Here is a 21345-nt window from a genome sequence, read left to right as displayed (position 1 = left end):
AAGGTTACCAAGAAAGTTTGGAGTTTCGAAAGAGAGCGACCGAATTGAGTTAGGTTATGGCTGACGCTTCGGGCTACGTTTGATTGATTTGATATTTCTTGCGATGATGATGCCGGATGGAAATTTACTTCAATACCTTTGGAAGGGAAAGATTCGGCGGAGCGAATAACAAGTTTCACTTTGGAATGAGAGAAAATAGTAGATGATGGTTTTGATTATACGGTAGTCCACTCACCTGGCGAATGAAACACTCTAACATTTTTAATTGATGATAACCAATATTACCAATAGAAACATCGGAATGATGATGAAGCAGAAATGTTCATCATATGAAAACTTTGGTCAGCTGCTTCACCACTGATCTGAGCAAATGGTGCGAAACCTGACTAGCGACCGAGAAGATAGAACCCAAACTTTTCTTCACGAGTCTCTCAGGCTAACCATCTTGATGTTTCTGAAGCATAGGGTGAAGTCCCCCATAACCAATCTTTTTGCTCTAGGGGGTCAACGGTAGGGCGGTGAGTCCAAACCGACGATTTGTAAACAAACGCCAACTTTGAGTTGAAGGATTTAGTCTCATGTCCTATCTTGGGATTGATAAGCCCTCGCAAAGAGTGAATATGGCTAAAATGAATGCCGTATGATGTCGAACACACCCGAAACATACAGCCGTTTATGCACAAAACCTTAGAGACTACCTATTCTATCTTCAGTAACACGGCTGGGGACTAAGTCAAATAGTGGTGGGGATGGCGAATATACAATCCGTTGGCACGGCTGGAGAGAAGATTACCATCATTCCACGGGTAAACACGAGTGAAACACCTAGGACGCTCCACAGAATTAGGCCCTTAAAGACACAACATCTGACTCGTTTGGATGCGGACGTTTATAATGTTTCTACATCCATCTGGCACGATGTAAAACGCTTTTAATTATTCTCCAAATTGAAAAGACTCGAGTCTGTGAGACAAGCAATTCGTAATTAATGAATGATGGATTTTAGAGAGACCATCAAGCTCCAGGACCGTCACACGTTAAATAGCCGGCAAATTACGTCGTGTGCAATAATAATAATCATCTTCATTTCAGAATATGTTCACAATACAATAAACATATAATGACAACATATAATGAAATGACGTCACTGAGGGTTACAAGATACAATAATCTTGCGTAAATAGAAATATAAGATGCATAAATAAAGATAATTTAAAAAATTATGATTAAAATACTGAAAGACAGTTGAAAACGAAGTTTTCAACTGTCAATATTTTCAGTTGATCTTCAGTTTTCCAATGTTCGGTTATGCATAAAAATTGAATGTCATCGTTTTTTTCCAGAAATTTCTCTAATTTGGGAGTACTGTTACCCATGGATTGTACATTTTGGTGAAATAGTGAGAAATATTAATTTTTTTTGTAATTGGTTGTAGATGGGGATTTGTCTAAAAATCCTCATTTTGTTGATAGTTTTAAAATCTTTGAGAATTGAATCTTTCAAAAGCAACACTTTTGGGCCAGGCAGAAGGTTTGTATATTTCTTTCATGAAGTCAAAATTGATACCAAACATGATACATTTACTTTTAGTTTCTTCTGTTGGAAGTTCATTCACAATCATGTCAGCATATTTAAAAATATTATATATTAAAAATGGTATATATTAGCGAATGTAATGAATCATTGTTAGTTTATTGTTCAAGTTTGAAAATGTCCATAAAGGACGAAACTGCAGTAACGTTAGTTACAAATAAAAGTGGTAAAAAACATAAAAATTTTCATTTCTCTTTTCATCATGATTTCCTACCACGTAGTAACGGCTACATCCATCAATTTATTAAAAATAGTTTGATTTTTTATGTACTTTTCAATCTATTTAGATATTATGTGCCTCTTAATCCTGTACAAGTATAGCCACACTTTCCTTTCAATACCAAAATCCTCTTTTGTGTCACTTTCTCCAAAATTCACTTTGGTTTTCTTCTTTTTGTTTTTATATTTATAGGATACAACTTGGAAACCTTCATCTTCAACCTCATTATTATCTAACTCAATAATTTCATTCATTTTGGCCATTTGCACTTCTTCAAGGTTCGTTGCTGAAGACGTCCCTGACTGTGATGTTATTTGTGAGTCATCTTTGTTTACTATCTGGCGATGATTTTCCATGTTGACCTTTGGTTCGGTCCTATTTATATTTTTTGCCACCTCATTATGAAAAACTTTGTTGGGCATTTTATCATTGGGTTTTTTGTATGGTATTATTTGTTGTGTATTTATCTTCTCTTCTAGTAGGGCATTGTTTTGCTTCAATAATTTGTTGTTTTCTAATGATAAGTTATAGTTCACATCTTTTTCTTGGAGAAGTTGCCTCAACATTTCATTTTCCGACCTCAAGATTTCCTTGGATGTCACATCATTTGATATACTCAAAGTCAAGACGTGCTGCCTTAAATATAATATTGACTAGCAAGAAGTTACTAGTTAGATGAGCGGAGAGTATCGCAGATCTTCTGGAGATGTAGATGATTCGTCAATTTCTACTCAACCGGAATTCTGACAAGACATTTATGATCATCCGAAACCACTCAAGTAAGACACTCCAATCCTATCGCAGTGCGAAGTCATTTTTGACAGCCGGAGCTTTATGAACTTCGTACACCAAGAACTTCGGATGACGTTCGATGAGCCCTTTTGGGTTCGAAGAACTTCATTGCTCCAGGGCTAGACGGAATGAATGATTATAGATAGTGGAACTGAGCAATACTCACCGTCATTGGGCTACAGTTTTGAATCAATGTCTGTAGGGAGAGCAGCATATTCGGGTTAGGTTTCTTGAGAGGAGTACTGTTTGTATACCGGACACCGGAGATAGAATACTGGTCAATAAATGCGTCAATAAATGCTTAAATACGTGTTTACGGAACTTTCATGACGACAGATACTTTTTGCAGTGAACTCCATATTCAACGTCTTAGTGAATCATATTCTCTCAGACTGTCCCAGGTACACCAACGTTATCGATCAATCTTGAACAGAATGAGGACATACGCAACCTGCAGAACCTTATGCCCTGAATAAAATAACACCGGCCGCCACTGGTAGCTATGAACCAATTGAGACGTGGCTCAGAGCGCGCCAGTCCGGTTGACGTTTCGCAGTTGTTCGATGCTCACGGCCGTTCTAGACGTGGCGAGAATCATGCTAACGGCTTCGATGAAATTCCAGCGAATATCCTACCATCTTCGAGGCTCTTCGATTGTCATATTGTAACGGAGTTACTATTTTCCCCAGTGATACGTCAGGTAGAAACTGCTTTGTTGTATTTTGTGTTTATATTATTGCTCCGTTATTTATTTGACCCAGACTGAATGAATACCTTCCTAGATCAAATTGCCACTCTATCGTCGCGATAGAAATCCCACGTCGCCAATGCCACTCTATTGCGATAGGAAACTGTAGCATGCCGGTTCGCCAACGAGATTTGAAAATTATATGTTATTTGTTAATACACCGTACCACCGATGGAGGGCACAACTCTCTCATCACCGGACACCGACACAAATAATCTCGAGAGCATCTACCAAGGCAGTCCAGGAGTTCAGTTGAGTTTTAGTCTCAGTTCCAATTCCAGCTTCGCTCGAGTTCGAACCCCGATAAATAAAGGTAAACCGGTAGACAAAAAACAGATGGTACCCAGGTTTCGAATCCAGGACGGCAATTAAAGCCTGCCGTACTGGCTACAGTTGATTTAGTCAATACTATAGAGACCCCTGGTGTATTACCTTCTTCACTGACGCTGCCCGGAGCACGTGGAGCACACCACGCCGAAAGCTGGCGCCCGAGGCAATCCGTAACCTGAACTTGGCGTCAAAGTGACCAGTAACGCGTAAAGAGCGTTACAATATATAAACGCTACCTACGAACCTATCGAGACAGTCAAGTTGAAGTGACAGTGTAGTACGCGGAGCGGTCTATAAGGCGAAAGACATTTGTATACCATCATTTACTGAAAATTGTTGATTTTGAATTGAAAAATCATATAGAAATAGAAGTAAATATAATGAATAAAGTGAAATATATCGCGATTGAAATTTTGATCCGCGAAGAGTGGAGAATGAACAGTGTTTCTGATAATATGCTCGGCAGGAACACCCAGTATTCAGACGAGTCGAAAAACATAGAATGGGAGCTAGAATTTGCTGTTCAGGAGAAAATTCATATTTCAGTTATCCACTTGATAAATAAAAATCAGTCTTTCAGGATGAAGTATATGCAATCTTGCATTGCGGAAGAAATATTAATTTGAGGCTTCAACGAAATGAGTGGATCAAGAACTGAGGAAACTGGTGAAAAGAGATATATTGACTATGTACTGAGAGCCAGGACAGTCAGACTTCGCAGGAAACAAAAAAGCTGAGGAGTGTGCTAAAAATGGATCACAGATAGGCCTTGAACCATCTGAAAGGATATCAGAGTCTTTGGTATGAAACCAAATTGAAGGGGGGTCTACGGTCAACGAGAAACAGAGAGTACTGGGAAAAAATCTCAGGAACACATACGGAAAAACCTTTATACAGGGAATGTCCGAGAAGAGAACTGCTTTAACAAAGCAAGGATCCGATCAGAATAATTGCACGGCTACTCACTGGACACTGTCCATCGAGAAGTCACATAAATAAAATGGGGCTATACAACGAGCACCTCAACTACAGGCAAAGAAACAAAGAGGCAGAGAATGTAGGCCCACAGCACTTAGGCTACATCCGACTCATTGTACATCCTCCCGAGGAGTTGTCCTCCTAGGTCATCGTTCATTCTGTCTTTTCCATGAAGGTGGACAGGTCGCTCCTTTATATCGGCAGGTGCAGGCCAAGACTCGCCGAACACACTCTCTTATCGACGATAACTCCGGACACTCGCATAAGACATGCCTGACAGTTTCATCTTTCTGTTCACACATCCTGCATAGAGGTGTGTCCACTAGCCCCATAATAAGGAGGTGTTTCCCCAGTTGACAGTGTCCAGTCAGAACTCCTTCTGTTAAGCGTAGGTTTTTCCTAGTCATTGCCAGATATTTCTTCGGCGCCAGCTTCCCAGGGTCGCCCACAGTGATCCTGGCAATACTGCATCCTTTGGTTCCATCTCATCTCTTTAGGGATTGAGCATGGGTGTGATGTTTGGCTAGTTCCGCAGTTGGTCACTGGGTCCTAAAATTCTTAGTCCAGCCGCTTCCATTGCTGAAGAGTCGGCAAGGCAAACAATTTATGGACATGCTCAGACATAGATACATCAAGGAACCTGTAGAGACTAGTACAGGGAACACGTTTGTTGAAATGGGTGGCATGAAAATTATGGGAGAAAAACACAATGGGCTCGTGAGGCTGCCGCATTTCCTGGAGAATTGGAGAAATGGATAAGTCAGATGGCTTCCGTAGAAGATATAGTTCCATGTCGATATTTTTTTACAAAAACTGACCAATTCCAAAAATATTTCTCCTTGACGTCGCTCATATCCATCCATCAGGTATATTCAACTTTCAGAAGACACACTTCAATGGTTTTCACATGCCTGTGGGCAGCGTGCCAAACGGTAATCTCATCACAAGATCAGATTACATTGTAATCGCCGAGTGAATGGTCTCCTTTATATCGTGATCACGTTTCCATACGTCGGCCATCAAAAGGCCATTGTCTGAGATGGCTGTCGAGTATTAGTCATCGACATGTGATAAATGATCACCGCAATTGTGTGTGAAAGTGAATTTTCACTTTCTGAATTGTTAATGAACTCGTTTTCGGTGAAGAGTGAAATTGTTTGTTTTTATAAACAAGCGACTGTACATTCCTGAGATTTAATGAGATGGCGTCTGAATAATGATCGCTTTTATGCGGAGCTTATGGAAAGAGTTTCCAATGAGTGGCTCATTATGGCGAATTCTACTCATACAATGAATGTAAGGTCGCACTTAAGAATTTTTTTTCTTAGTAAATGATGATTTTTGTTTCGTACTCCTGGTTTGAATCTTTCAAATTCAAATTCATGATTTCAACTTATGAAACGTGATCTAGATCCCGCACTACAATTTGCTATTACGACCAGTAATTCTATCAAATGAAAATAGATTTTGACCTTGATGAGGGTCGTTATCGAAAAGGGATTGATACCTATATTTACTCGAAAATAGTATTTTACGTTATAAGTCCGGTAGTCGAGTTAGTATACTACGAGTTGTTTTACAAACAGTAATGTAACTCATGTATTTCATTGTTCACAATAATTCATGAATAAATCATCGACTGACAATTTTCATTCGGCAGTTTCACATAATATATTTCAGTTGAGCAAAATATGTGAAAAATTATAGTAAGGACTGCTCTATAGTTTTCCTATATTTTTTATTTACAAAAGTAGAGAGAAAAATATATTTTCCAATTGAAAAGATCTAAAGATGATTAAAAAGATTATCAAAATAGATGTCGATAGATATAAGGTCCAGTCTGGCTTCAGTCTGGGTCCAGATTGGATATAGAAAGAGAAGAGTGGTTTTTCGGTAATTCGGTCTGTTTAGAAGAAAGTAAATGATACTCGTTTTAGCTGAACAAACTTTTGCTAATGTTTACTAGCTGTAAGATGAAAAAAGAACATAATGAATATTTTTAATACTTATATAATATAAATAATAATAATGTATATTAATTCTTGAATAGCGAAAAGATAAAGTCAATTGATATGAGAAAGTAACTGATATGAGACTGAGAATGAACAAAAATCCACAAAAGCTGATATCATCAGCTTGACCTAGTTTCATGGTATCATGTTGACAGATCAAATGAATACAGTCAAAATAATGGAAAAAAAACAAGAGAAAAAATGATATTACATATTGACAAAAGATTTTCAGATATAGCTCAATTATAAAAAGAGCAGTAGACCAAAGTTGGAACAAAAATGGCTCAAGAGAACTGTAAACAATATAACTTTTTTTTCAAGGTAATATTACTTAGTGGTAATATACAATAGTATTCAGCATTCAGACTATTCAGGATGATATACGAATTGTAACTACCATTCATTGTGGATCAAGGATGAATATTACAAAATGTTCGTTTCAAAACGTATGTCAATGAATTAATCACGAAGTATGGGGCAAGCGCAACCACCAAATTGAGGAAAGTAAAATTTGTGTGAGATGACGTGCTTCAGATCTCCACAAAAAAATTATGACACGAATGTCTGAAAGTTATTAATTAAGTTAGCCTCAACTTAAGTCGTATCGTAATATGTATTTTTTACATCAATTAATCGATGTGTAAAAATTTTCGGTCCTGAAATCAACCATAACTTCAGCTTCTTCTTGAACAGAGATGATGAGGTTAGTTGTTTCGATTCAATTGACAGATCGTTGAATATCTTTGGCCCAAGAAACATGCTAGACCTCTGGGTTATAGTTTCAGTCACATGTGGACCCAAAATGGAAAATTTTCTCGACCTACTGGATTAGGGGTAATCTGAAAATATTTTGCTCCGGTTTTTTTCTGGTCAACAGCTTCAATGTCAAATAAAATATTTGTTTTTTGCCAAGCTTGTGAAGGTCATCTGGTAGGTAGGTAATTGGTTTTCTAAATATTGTTTTCAAAATCAATTTTTGAATTATTTCAACATACTTTATAATATTATTGTAGGCCCCTTCCCAAGCTATTATGCCATATCTCAGTTGGAATTCCACTATTGCGCAATACAGCATTGAAAGATGTTTTTCTTTCAGAATGTTTCTTGAGTATCTGACTTTGGACAATAGGATTCTAATTTTTTGCACTAATGTCCCAATGTGTAAGTTCCATTTTAGATGAGTGTCTATCATTACACCGAGATACTTTATTTCTGTAACTTGTATTATTTTCACAATGCTGTTTTCACATCCAATTTCCAGAGGTTGTAGACGGGGTAAATTTTTATTATCAACTGTGAATAGTTTGAAATTGAGCCAGTCAATGATTGCTTTTAAGTTATTTTGTGCTTATGATGAGAGAGTGCCAATTTTCAGCTTTCGAGAACAAACAGGTTATTGGGATGTATTGTGAAGAATACATCCCAATAACCATGTACCATGTACTGTGCCTTGAGGTACCCCAAACTTCATCACCTCTTATTCACTTAAAGTATCACCTACTTTGACAAACTGCTTTCTCCCACTCAAATAACTCCTCATGAGAGTTAAACACGTTCCACGAACTCTTCTAGAGCGTTCAGGATTTTATTATGACTGGTAGTATCGAACGCCTTGGCCAGATCAACGAATATGCAAAGGAACGGTTTATTACTATCAAAAGATTTATAAACTTGTGTACTTGATTCTCTTATCGCATCTTGCGTTGACATTGAGCGCTTTCTATCTTTGAATCAAAATAAAAAAGTGTGTGTGAAATACCATCAACATTTTTTTATTCGTTTGAAAAACCTGTTGGTGCCATTGTGTGTGGGATATAACATCCTACAAATATCCTTCACGGTGTCCAGATCATCTACTTCAAGCCAAAAGAAGTTGGTAATAATCGACTCATAGTGCTTGCCGTTGACAGTGATTGCCTGGCCGAAGTCGTTCCCAAAGAAATATGGCTTTTTCTGCATGCATTAGACGCTTGTGGATCTCATGTGAATTGGTGTTGTCCCAAATTTGACAATTTTTTTTTGTTCACGTACCCATTCATCCACCATTCATCCAGAAATGGGCTTCATCGTTGAAGATGATTCTTGATAAAAATTAGGGTCAGTTGCCAACTGCTCTAGAGCCCATTCAGCTAACACACGTCATGTGAAAACATCAAGTGGACAGTCTGATCTCAATGACATAAAATATGGAGTACCTCAGGGGTCTGTTTTAGGACCAATGTTGTTTTTAATATACTTAAATGACCTAATAACCATCAATATCTCAGGACAATTTACTGTATTTGCCGACGATATCACTACTATATGGAGAAATAAAGATATTAATCAGCTATTAAATATGACAAAAATAGATATTCAACAAATTCAAGCCTGGTGTAACGCGAACTCCTTGTGCTTCAACTTAAACAAAACAAAACTAGTTACTTTCAAATGTATACTAGACGATTTAGATTTGGATAACCACTAAATAGAAAACAAACAGCAAACTAAATTCCTAGGTATTCACATAGACAATAAATTAAATTTTAAAGAACATGTATCCCATCTGAGTGAAAAAGTATCTAGTGGATGTTATGCTATTAGAGTGATATCAAATGAACTTGGGTACACTACAGCTAGAATGGCTTACTTTGCACTGATCGAATCTAATATTTGCTAAGGAATAGCTTTCTGGGGCCATTGTAATTTACTGTTACAGAATACGATATTTGTGCTACAGAAGAGGTCTTTGAGATACCTTACAAAGTCTAAGCCGAGAGATCACTGCAAGCCTTTATTCATCAGCTACAAAATATTAACTGTCACCTGTTTATACATAATGGAAACAGTATACTCAATTCATAAAAATTAAACTAGCATGTACACTCCCGGAACAAATTGTCACAACACCAGACAGAACCATATGCTTCGCTTACCTATTCCAAAATTCACCTTGACTCAGCATTCTCTGATTTATGAAAGTATTAGAGTATATAATCACCTTCCTACCATTCTGAAAAAAAGCACAGATATCGAAAAGTTCCGAAGTACAGTTAAAGATCTTTCAATCAAAAAAGCTTATTATTCAATTCATGAATTCTACCATGATAACCTGTAAATTCTACTTGATTTTTCAATGTTCACCTAAACTCATCTGTCTTCTTAATGTTTTATTTGTGAAATTACTATAATAATAATATGTTATTCATTCAAGATCCAAATACAAATAGAAATGAGAAGTACAAATTGAAAGTTCAAATAAATAACGAGATGCTCGATAAGTAAGTGAATACTTGTTTCGAGATACAAATTTGATGTGAATGAGCATATACATACATACATTGAAATAGTTGAACAAAAACATGGAATGAATAACATATAAAGGTATTTGACTACGAACATATTCAATCGTAAATGTAATCGAACATGTACAGCTATTATAATTCGTTATTATACTTAAAATAAAATAAAATGAATAAACAAACACTATAATACAATACAAAGACACAGTTCAAGATTATTTAGCTTTCAACCAGTTCTGTTTAATATAATATATCAATCGTTTGTATTCCTGCTTGATAAGAGTGAGACATAGGTATTTGAAATGGTGTTCAATTTTCATTTTCTTTGAAATAAAAATATGAATACAAATAGTATAATACAGTAACACAATTTTCAACTTAGCGAATATCAAACTTTTAAACAGTTTAGTTCAATACAATATATCAATAATCTATATACCTGTTTGGTAACAGTGATACATCGGTATTTAAAAGGTTTTCAATTTTCATTTTCCTACGATTATTTCAGTGACTACTATTCTAGGCATTTTCAGAATGTATTTTTTCAATTCTTTCTTGAAAGTGAAAATTTTTTGATTTCGGTTATTAATTTGGTAATAAAATTATATACTTTAGGTGCAATGTATGTGTATGGCCTTTGACCAAACGATTTAGCCATGTGAGGTACTATATGTTGATTTTTCTGGCAACTTTCGTAATGGTGAGTAGGTAGGTGTGCCTGATTCCGCGAAGTATGATATTTCAAACCACTTTTCAGATAGTACAACTGCCTTGGATCAAGGATATAACTTTAACTAAAAAGCTGGTCTGAAGGATATCTGTTGTTTTTTGATAGCATTATTCTCAGAAATCTTTTTTGAATGGTTTCCAGAGGCTTATGATGCGTTCTCAGTGCGTCGCCCCATCCTATGTTTGTATTTTTTATATTTTATGACATTTATTTAATTTTTTTACAAGACTTTGTCAATAAAATGATGATCTTCCGTCAATAAAGCATATATTGATTGATTGATTTTATGGTTGTCTACCTTCAGTTCCTGGATCAGTTGAATTTTGTAAGGGTGCAGGCCTAATTCACGTCGCAAAATTAGCCAAGTTGTAGTCCGCGAAAAGCCGAGTTCTTATGAGCGACGCAAAATCGACTGCTTTGGATTCTCCTGCACACTGCTGCACAGACAGAGGCGATGTTTTCGGCAGATCTTGCGTTTCGTCGACGTACGAGTCGATCGTTTAGTGAACCAATGTGAACTACATTGCGAATAAACATCGGTAGGACGATTATGGCGATTGTGCGCGGTACGTTGTCCGATCACTCGTTTTGAGAAAACAATTTTATTATTTGCATGTGTTGTTGAATGCTATATCCGTTCATGGTGATTAGGCAAAACAGACTTAATAAATGACAACTAATTTGACAGGTGTAGCTTCAATAGGATGGTCGTTAGAAGACTCTATACAAAATGATAAATAGAGTCTTTCTCATAGTCTTTCCAATGCTTTTTTTTCAATAAAGTTAATAGAAAAATGTATTTCACATGTGAACGTTCCCAAACTGTGCCACTAGGTATAGGTCCAGATTCTAGTTGAGCTGAATGGTATTAAAATGTAATTTGGTGTGCATTTCATAGTGACTGTCTTTATTAAATAAGGTTGGTTGAAGAGTAATTGAATATATGTATAGCCGTGAATGGTTTTTCCTGATAATGATAATGATGATATATATTCATTGCTCTAATAATGTTGAAGGCGAGTAGATATTTTTCTCGTCAGCCATGACTTGATTTTTGACAGATACTTTCATACAATTTTGTATATGGTTATTATTATATTCTTAGTTTTCATCGATACGGCGAAAATAGAGTACTTAATGCCTTTAGTGTGAATACTAAATAGGTTTATTTACAGGTTGTGGTGTCTCGACACCTAGACAGGCCCAGAGGAGAATTGTTGGAGGTGAAGAAGCTGGATTTGGAACCTTTCCTTGGCAAGCTTATATCAGAATAGGATCATCTCGGTAAGTTTTGTATATTCATTGATTGTATTTCATCAGTTCGGACTTCCATTGTCTAATATAATATAAATTGATTTGAAATCCCTGAAAAAAATTAAAAAGATTAACCGAAAATAACAATTTTAACGAACAAAAAAAACTGAAATAACGAATAAATAACATATAAGCAACAACGAAAAAAATTAAAAATTTAAATATTAATAAAAGCTGTAAATTAAAAAATATTATTAACAAAAAATGAGAAATGAAAATTAAAAGATTCCAAACCGAGTTACTTCACGACGTTTTGATTGTTAGTATCCACAATCATCTTCGGGTGATAACTGGACTTATTCCTCCGAGATCCGACTATTTATAGGTCATTCGAGTGCTTTCACCTATCCCCTCTTCCCTCTCTCCGCTTCATTTATTTTAGCGGGAGATTACCGTTTGGTTTGGTTTTTCGCTTGATTAGAGGTTTCCATATGTTACGTATCTGTACGCTATCTTGACTGAATGCGTTGTTGGACAACATATACGTGGCTTCTTTGAATGTTCTCTCAAACCAGTGTCACTCTTTGTGGATGATTTCAGCTTGAGCCCACTTGATATTATGTTGATGAGTCCAAACATGCTCTGCTATTACGGATTTGCTGGTTTCTCCACGCTGTGTGTGTTCCTTCTGCTCAGCAATGCGAACTTTCAATGGCCTCTTAGTTTCACCGATGTATGATTCTCCGCACTCGCAGGATATCCGGTAACTGCAATTCTTGGAATCGCGTTTGGTGGCTTGGTTTTCGTGAGGCTGTTACGGATAGTGTTCCCAGATCTAAAGCAGTTCCTGATGTTATACTTGGACCCAATCCTTATCCTTTCCGATAATCCTCTGATGTACTGGTTGTGGCGGCTTCTTTTCCTTGTGGAACTCTTGCTGTCTCCTTGCTAAAGCCTGTTCTACCACCACTCTAGAGTAACCATTCTGTTGAAGGTCATTTTTGATTATGCCTAGTTTCTTTTCGAGACCTTCCTTTGTATTACAGAGCCCAAAGGCATGGTCTAGTAGTGTCTTGATGATTCCTCTCTTAGTCGATTGATGGTGGTTGGATTTCTGGTTCAGATACTGTCCTGTGTGAGTGGGTTTTCGATATATAGATGTTTTCCATTTAGTGTCGGTCCTCTTCACCAATACGTCTAAGAAAGGCAATTCGTTGTGGACTTCCTTCTCCATTGTGAAAGTGATGGAAGGACTTACGTTGTTGATGTGCTTCAGAAAAGTGTCTAGTTCTGCATTCCCATGGTTCCATATTATGAAGGTGTCGTCTATGAATCTCAACCAGACTCGTGGCTTCTTATGAGCTTCTTCAACGGACAGAGTTTCAAACCACTCCATATATATTAGCTATAAACGGTGGAAGTGACGATCCCATTGGTGAAGAGGACAATTGTCAAATAAAAGCAGTGACAAAGCAAAGTGTTTTGATGACAAATATTTTAAAATTCAGTTAGAAAAAAAATTATTCTTCAGTCTTTAGGTATTGCTACTGTACCCCAAAAGTCGTAACTATCTATTATTAGCAATATAAATTATATAACATATCCAAAAATCTCAACTAGAAAGGAAATTCAATATCGTATAGAATCTAGTTTTGAAATATCGAATAATTCAGATTTCCTTCGCTGCAGGCAACCAGTGATGCAATTGAATCCAAGTTTGTATTTAATAAACCCCACAAAATATAAATAAAACAGAACACAGAGTCAAATGCTACAAATTCAATACGCATATATACATACGGTTCAAAAACCAAAGAAGGCTCAGTATGTGAAGTGTACTTCAGATCACTAAGCCTAAGGATTGAGTGGGGAACGGGAAAAAAAACTAGCGTTGCTCATACAGAACTGGCTGGTATCTCGATCGCCACAAAAGAAATAATCAGTAAAGGCAAAAACATAAAAATCTGCACTGATAGCAGACAAGCCCTATTAGCCTTGAACAGACAACGTGTTACCTCGGGGTTAGTACTAGAGTGCCACCAAGACTTAGGCAAAGACTCGGTAGATAATAACATCATCCGGAGGTGGATTAAAGGGCATGACAGAAGTGAAGGTAATCGCATTGCCAACTCTTTAGCCAAGGAAGCGGCTGGACTAAGAATTTTAAGACCCAGACAGACCTACGGCCTGATGACTTCGACAATTGCGGAACTAGCTAAACGTTACACCCATGCCAAATCCTTAAAGAGATGAGATGGAATCAATGGATGAAATCTTGCCAGGATTACCCTGGGCGACCCTGGGAAGCTGGCGCAGAAGGATTTCTGACTGGCCACTGTCAATTAAGGAAACATCTCCTTAATATGGGGCTAGTGGACACACCTTGATTCAGGCTGTGTCAACAGGAAGATGGAACTGTCAGGCATGTCCTATGCGAGTGGTCGGAGTTATCGTCAATAAGAGAGTGTGTGTTCGGCGAGTTTTCGCCTGCACTTGCCGATATAAAGGAGATGTCTCCTAGTGACCTGTCCATTTTCCTGGAAAGGACAGAATGGACGATGACCTAGGAGGACAACTCCTCGGGAGGATGTACAACGGGTCACATGTAGTCTAAGCGCTGAGGGCCTACACTCACTCTCCCTACTCTACAGACACAGATGCAGATTCTTTCGAATAACTATTGTTCAGTGTTGCCAATTTCTTTCAATTATTAGTCGACAGTTAGTTTTAATTCCTAACTCCCCTTTCAATGAGAAATACACAAGTCGTGTAACGAAAATTTATCGTTTCTCTGTTACAGTTTCTACTGAATTGAATGAGGAACATAGCGAAGAAAATGTCGGTTGATGAGAATTATTGCAAAACGAAATAAAAATCTCATTTGGAAACAATATCATACCCCTGTTACGTTTTGATTAATATTCCATTGTGGCATCCACTGATGATTTTCTCTATAATAGAATAAAGAAAATCACAAAGAAAATGCGGGATACAGTATTGGATGAAATCCCATACTTTGACATGCTCATTATCAAATATGAATATACTTCATGTTGAATAATGTAATCGATAGCTGAACATTTCGACAGGCAAACTTCGAAATGAAACTTCTAGGTTTGAATTATTCAACAGGCGAATATTGCGCCACAGCCAACTTGAATACATTTTCCGTTTCAGCTTCAGATAGTGTAAGTTTTTTATTGAGACTTCAACTGTACATACGTTAACTCTGAACCTTGAAAAAATCGAAAATAGAACTCCATTTACATATATATGTGGGTTGCAAATCTTGCTACGTGTACTCAGTGAATGAGAATCCAACAAAAATACCTTTCCCACGAACGAGAGCTGTGATAATTTCGTTGATGTGTCTTTTTCTAATCAAGTTGGTGTTATCAGAAAATATATCGAACTAATTCCTGAACTCTTTCCATTTTTATCCATTTGATTTTTCTATGTTTACTTCCTTCAGATGCAGCGTAGCTCATGTTATTGGTCTTCAATCGGACGAATATCGGGAGATTCCCGAGAAAGTTACAGTACAGCAAAAAAAAAAACGTTGCCAACATCTATCTTAAAGTGATACATACACAACTGTTGTGTAAACTCCACTTCATTGAATTTCAAGTCCCAGACTTCGATATTCGTGATATAGTTAATGGTATTATACACAAAGAAAGGAATCAGATGTTTCAATTCGGAGCAAGCCACCGAAGAAAAAGAAAAAGACCAAAGACAGTGAACTATTTTCACAACATAAGTTCTTTGACAAATTTGTCAATCTCACGAACACCGGTTTCACAGAACATGAAACTCGTCTATTAGAAAAAGGTCTCAATTACAATATTGAACCCAACATAAATTCGACAAATTTAGAATTTTTGGGAATTGATATAGATATCGCGTTGATGGGGACATGTTACGCCAATAAACATATTGCTGCAGAAATTTTAAAATCTGAAAAGATGCATAAAGATAGGTTCAATCCGGAATCGAAACTAGTGAATTCCATAAAAGAGAAATCGGCAGAAGATAACATTGTTTTTACGCGAGCTGATAAAGTCAAAACGGTCATAGCCATGAACAAAGAGGAATACGTGGAGAAGACTTTAGACTTTCTAAATGCTGGCATGTACGATAGTCTCAGAAACGATCCCACTCATTTATATCAGAAACGAGTCAAAGAAACTTTGAAAAATATGCATTGTGTCATGCATATGCATTGTATTCGTTGATTAAATTACACAAAGAAAACTACCCGATAAGACTGGTAGTTTCTTTCGTCACAGCTCCGTCAGTTAAAATATCCGAAAAACTCATTGCAATCATTCAAAACCACACCAATTCTAAATCAAAATTCAGTTTGAGGAATTCATACCATTTGATCAATGGAATTCAAGATATTACACTATTGGATAATGCCAAATTGATTTCATTTTATGTAAAGAATCTGTTTCCCAGTATCCCTCCGAATGAAACGATTACTCTGGTGGAGAATCTATTGGACAAAAACTCTATCAATACGGTAGTGAAAAATGAAATATCAGACTTGCTTGAGGTGTGTTTGTCACAGAATTACTTCCAATTCAATGAAACGTTTTACTCATCCTGCAAAGGTCTCGTAATGGGAAACCCACTTAGTCCTATTCTGGCAGAGATTCTCATGGACATGGAAACACGTGTCGCGGTTTTTGTAAAACCCTTATAGTGAGAATCGTACAAATAATCTGTATTGATTAGTTGTTCAAATCCTCACCTGTTTACTTTGTAGCAAATGTTCAAGAGGTAGCAAAAACGTATGTGAATGCCTAATAACTGGTCCGTGCAAAGCTTATTGTTAAATCATCTGAAAATGAAACTTTTAATAGATGAGGATCCACTGTTTTGCCAAACATGCGCCAGTCAATCTAACAATAACACTGATGATCTTCAAACATGACTCAACCTCTGACGGAACCACCAAACTATTACGAAGGTTCGAAATAGATGAACACTTAAATCTAGCAGACCACTGTTATAATCTTCATGTAGTCATTATTCACTATGGTTCTGGGGTTGAATCTAGCCATTATTATGCCTTGGTCAAAGACGAAACTGGTTTAGGTTTGACGATAGTCGTGTCACTAAGTGTCACTAAGATGTATTGAATTTATTGGAGCCTCTGGAGAAACCTTACATTTTGTTTTATGAGAGAGGGAGGACATTGGCAGATCAAGATCTTCAGATGATGTTGTGCTGCAGGTTTTTCCGGGTTTTCCGGCAGCTGAAAAAGCAAATGCTCCACTGGAATCAATGAAGTTGTCCCGGATCGCCAATTAATTTTTGTTGTTGTTTTATAATTTCATGAGTTCTATTTTGGAAGTTCTGTTATTATATAATTACCTGTCAAAAGCGAGAGTTTACTTGAAGATTTTCATTTGATCCCTGATGATGAGTAGATAGCTCCTTTAGTGTTTTCTGACCTCATCAAGACTTATGACTGCTTTAAAAAAATATTATACTGGGCAGAAACTCTCTCACCATGAGGAAAAACTCTTGATTCAATTAGATCATATTTTGCTAACGGAGAATAATTGTTTGTGGTGTCTTTCTGGGGTCAGAGACGAGTCCTGAAAAGACTATATATATTTTCGGACCAATCTTCAAACAGGCAGCCTACGGGTAAACACTGCCTTATTTCACACTTGGAATCTGTTTTTATTTTTTGGTATTCTTGACATTTTTTCTCTGGATCATTCTCGTTGTTTCTTAGATATTTTTTCTGTGACAACTCAACCAGTCGACATGTGGTCCCAGAAAGTAATTTTACTGACTGAGAATTGAATGAACACCATTGGAGATATGGTCTCAGAAGATAATTTGCTGCTGGGAATTGATGATCACACATGGTTTGTTTTCAAATTAGTTTTTTTCGTTGACATCCGTGGTCTTGATTTTTTAGTTTATTTTCCTGTTTGCTAGAAAATATGAACTGTGAAGTGACTTGGCATGGTCTCTTAGATAAAAAATTTGCAGCAGGATGAGTTACATTTTCTGTATCAAGAAGTGGATCGTGAAATAGTTCATTCATTATATCAATTCGGCAATTGTAAAAGCTATTTTCCGATTTTTTTGGCCATGGTAGGGAGGGTTTTATGCCTGACGTTTCGTCTACTACTACGGTAGACATTATCAAAAGCGATGTGGTAACGGTTGCAGTGTCCAAGTTGTTGTTTCCGTTGACTTCAGCATTTGGAACAATGGGAATAATGACATTTTTCCACACGCTTTTATTAGCTTCACCTGTATGTATGTATGTTTGTTTGTAACTCTTCTTTCCCCTTTGAATGCTCGGGATCTGTATTTGACAGAATTATCGATATTGTTGTTTCATCTATTCGCGAGCAGATGGCGCTGTACGCACACCAAATTGGTGTAAAATAAATGACAGACCATGCATACTCTCTGAGTAAATCATTATTATTTTGTTTTTTATGTACTGGTTACCTGAGAAGGATTCAAGTAAAATAGGTCAGCTGATACAGTTGTGTGAAATATATCCTTGAAATGAAATAAAATGTGAAACTTGATGTTGAATTGAGACAACATGTAACAAAGCTCGTTGTTACATGTACTATCATTTCAACAGCATCAAGGGTTGATGGAGACAGTATCGTTGCCCGTATGTATTTCTGTGATCAGAATACACGTTCCCTTGGGCAAATTATGTATTTCGCAACGTTTTGGAATATAAATAATTCTCGCTGGATGATTAACGAGCGTAGTTAGCATTCTCAGAAAATCAATACCTGGGCGATAACTGATGACAAAATTATTGGTCCCATTTGGCATTTTCTGCAAGGATCTGGCTGCTTGGCTGAATAGAAATGATGACATTTTTTTAAAACTCGTCAAGGTGTCCTTCTGAAAATCTCAGTATAATTAATTTATTGTATTCTGTGATTAGAAATATTTTCAACTGAAGTACTTTCTCCAATAAGCCTTTGAATGTTCTTTCATGAGCTCTAAACAATATGTCCGTTTCAATATTCTTTCAGATTGAAAATGACAACACAGGAATTGCTACTCTTCGCTTGTTCGTAATTTCGTGTGAATATTGTGCATGAAAGTTTATGAAATCTTAAATCGCTTCAATATACCCATTGAATCAGTGGAGTGATTGAAATTTTGTACTATTTCAAAAACTACTTTGAATGAAAACTTCATAGAATAAGAAATGAATATATGGAAGTTGCTTCATCAATTGATAGCCATTTTGATAGGAATTTGGAATTGAATGTCAATCACTGAGGAAATGGTCAGGTTAGAGACTCGTTGGATGTGATAAGGGTATAGATAATCAACATTAACAAAACTTTTCAAAGAATCGTATTCAAAGCATTAATTTCATTCATCTTCATCATTTTTATTTGTTCTTTTGAATTTCATTAATTTCAGCTTTTATTGCACCGATAACATTCACCAATTTATCGAATAATGGTCTTGGCGCCTCCGTCAAAATATTGATATTTAAGTTACAAGTTAATATAGATTTGAAGAAGGAACGGTTCAAGTTTTTCGATCTTTTTGAAATTTTCAATGTTTTTGAACCTAAAGAATGAATGAATCATAGTTGTCAGAAACTGTACAAATCCGGAAAACTTGATATATCTATTGAAAACGAACTAATTGCAATATATCAAGATCCAAATTGTTCTGTTTGCAAAGCGAATTTTTTTTCAAGAGACTTTTTCGTTTCCGAAATTTATGTAGACATCAATTTGACGATCTTGGATTCGTCATACAGTTCGTTATACTCCACAAAAGCACCAATGCACCTTATGTTATCATTAGTCTAACAAGGTCGAATGATGAAACCAGTTTTCCGATGATGGATATGATTCTTTCTCCCCTGTGAATATATAGTAATTTCGGGTTATGTGTTCCTACTTTCACAGAATCCCTCTCCCAGGTGGTTACACATGTATCACCAGAAAAGACTCAGTTTTTTGTTTAATTACGCCAAAGTCTGTCACACGAATTTCAGAAAATTATGTAACGTATTCCAAAAACACTTTATTGTGAGATTTTCACTAAATCTAGTGAACATTTCACAATAAAGTGTTTTTGGAATACGTTAGTTATGGATTTTCATCAAGTATCGGCCGATTCCATCATATATTAGAAAATTATGTTCCAGTGTTCGAGTAGACAGAAAACAAGTTCAGCTGCTCAAGATTTGGACTTGTTGCTTGTTGCAATGACAAGAACAAATATCATCGTAAGTGGCCCGAGTTTATAACCCAAAATCGAATATTTCCAGACATGCCTTGATGGTAGTTTCATTGTCTAATGTGATTATGATATGATTCGAAATCTATGAGAAAACAAATAAAACCAGAATGAACAGCTGAAATATCAATTATATATAAGCAATAAAACGTGAAATGAAAATACAATAAAATGATTAAAATGAAATAATCAACATAAAAGATGAATATAACCATGAAGTAAAAAGAAACAACAAAAATAAAAAACTGGCAAATAAAAATAAATAAAAATGAAATGAAAAAGTTAAATTTACTTCACGACGTTTGGATTGTTAGTATCAACAATCGTCTTTGGGTGATGACTGGAGTATTTGTAGGTCATTCAAGCGCTCACACCTATCCCCTCTTTTCTCTCCCCGTTTCACCGGTTTATCAGGACCTGACCGTTTGGCGGGAGTTGATCGTTTTCCGCTCGATTACGGTCTCCCTAATTTTTCGCATCTCTACGCTAGCTGGGCTGAATACGTCGTTGGGCAAAATAGATGCAGCTTCTTTGAACTTCCTCTTATACCAGTGTTCCTCCCTGTGGATCATCTCAGCTTGGGGTCACTTTATGTTTTGTTTATGAGTCCAAACATGATCTGCTATTCCCGATTTGTTGGTTTCTCCTTGACGTGTGCTTGGCAATGCGAACTGTTGATGGCCTCTTAGTTTACCGCACTGACAAGGTATCCGGTAAATACAATTATTGGAAACGCAGTTCGTGTTTGGTGGCCTGGTTTTCGTGATGCTGCTGCGGATGGTGTTTCCGGAAACGAATCAGATCTGATGTTGTACTTAGCCCCAATTCTTCTTATCCTTTCCGACAATCCTGTGATGTAGGAAAGGGGAAGCACTGGTTGTGATGGCTTCTCTTCCTTGCGAGGCGATTGCTGTCTTTTAGTCAGAGTCTGTTCCACCACCACTTTGTGGTAACCATTCCCTTGAAGATATTTTTTGATGATGACTAGTTCCTTCTTGAGTTTCCCATTCAGTGTCGGTCCTCTTCACCAATACGTCTAAGAATCGCAATTTGTTTTGGAATTCCTTCTCCATTGTGACGGTGGTAGAAATTTTTACGCAAATTCCATATTGGTGAGAAACCAGCAAATCGGGAAT

At 36.6% G+C, this 21345-nt stretch overlaps 1 protein-coding gene across 2 annotated transcripts in view; it reads left to right on the top strand.

Moving 5' to 3' along the window:
* LOC141487240 (uncharacterized) overlaps window positions 1–21345 on the top strand; it is a 111683-nt gene that overhangs the window by 37909 nt on the left and 52429 nt on the right. For both annotated transcript variants that reach the window (XM_074186086.1, XM_074186085.1), the window contains one exon: window positions 11860–11968. In XM_074186086.1, the coding sequence (XP_074042187.1) occupies window positions 11860–11968 (109 nt within the window). The remainder of the gene's footprint in view (window positions 1–11859; window positions 11969–21345) is intronic.

Source organism: Leptinotarsa decemlineata, unplaced genomic scaffold (genome assembly GCF_025532065.1).
Source record: "Leptinotarsa decemlineata unplaced genomic scaffold, Ldec_3_MD MMD2_tig00078422_RagTag_RagTag, whole genome shotgun sequence".
NCBI lineage: Eukaryota > Metazoa > Arthropoda > Insecta > Coleoptera > Chrysomelidae > Leptinotarsa > Leptinotarsa decemlineata.
The sequence above is the reverse complement of the archived record's forward strand: the minus strand, read 5'-3'. Positions and strand labels throughout refer to the sequence as shown.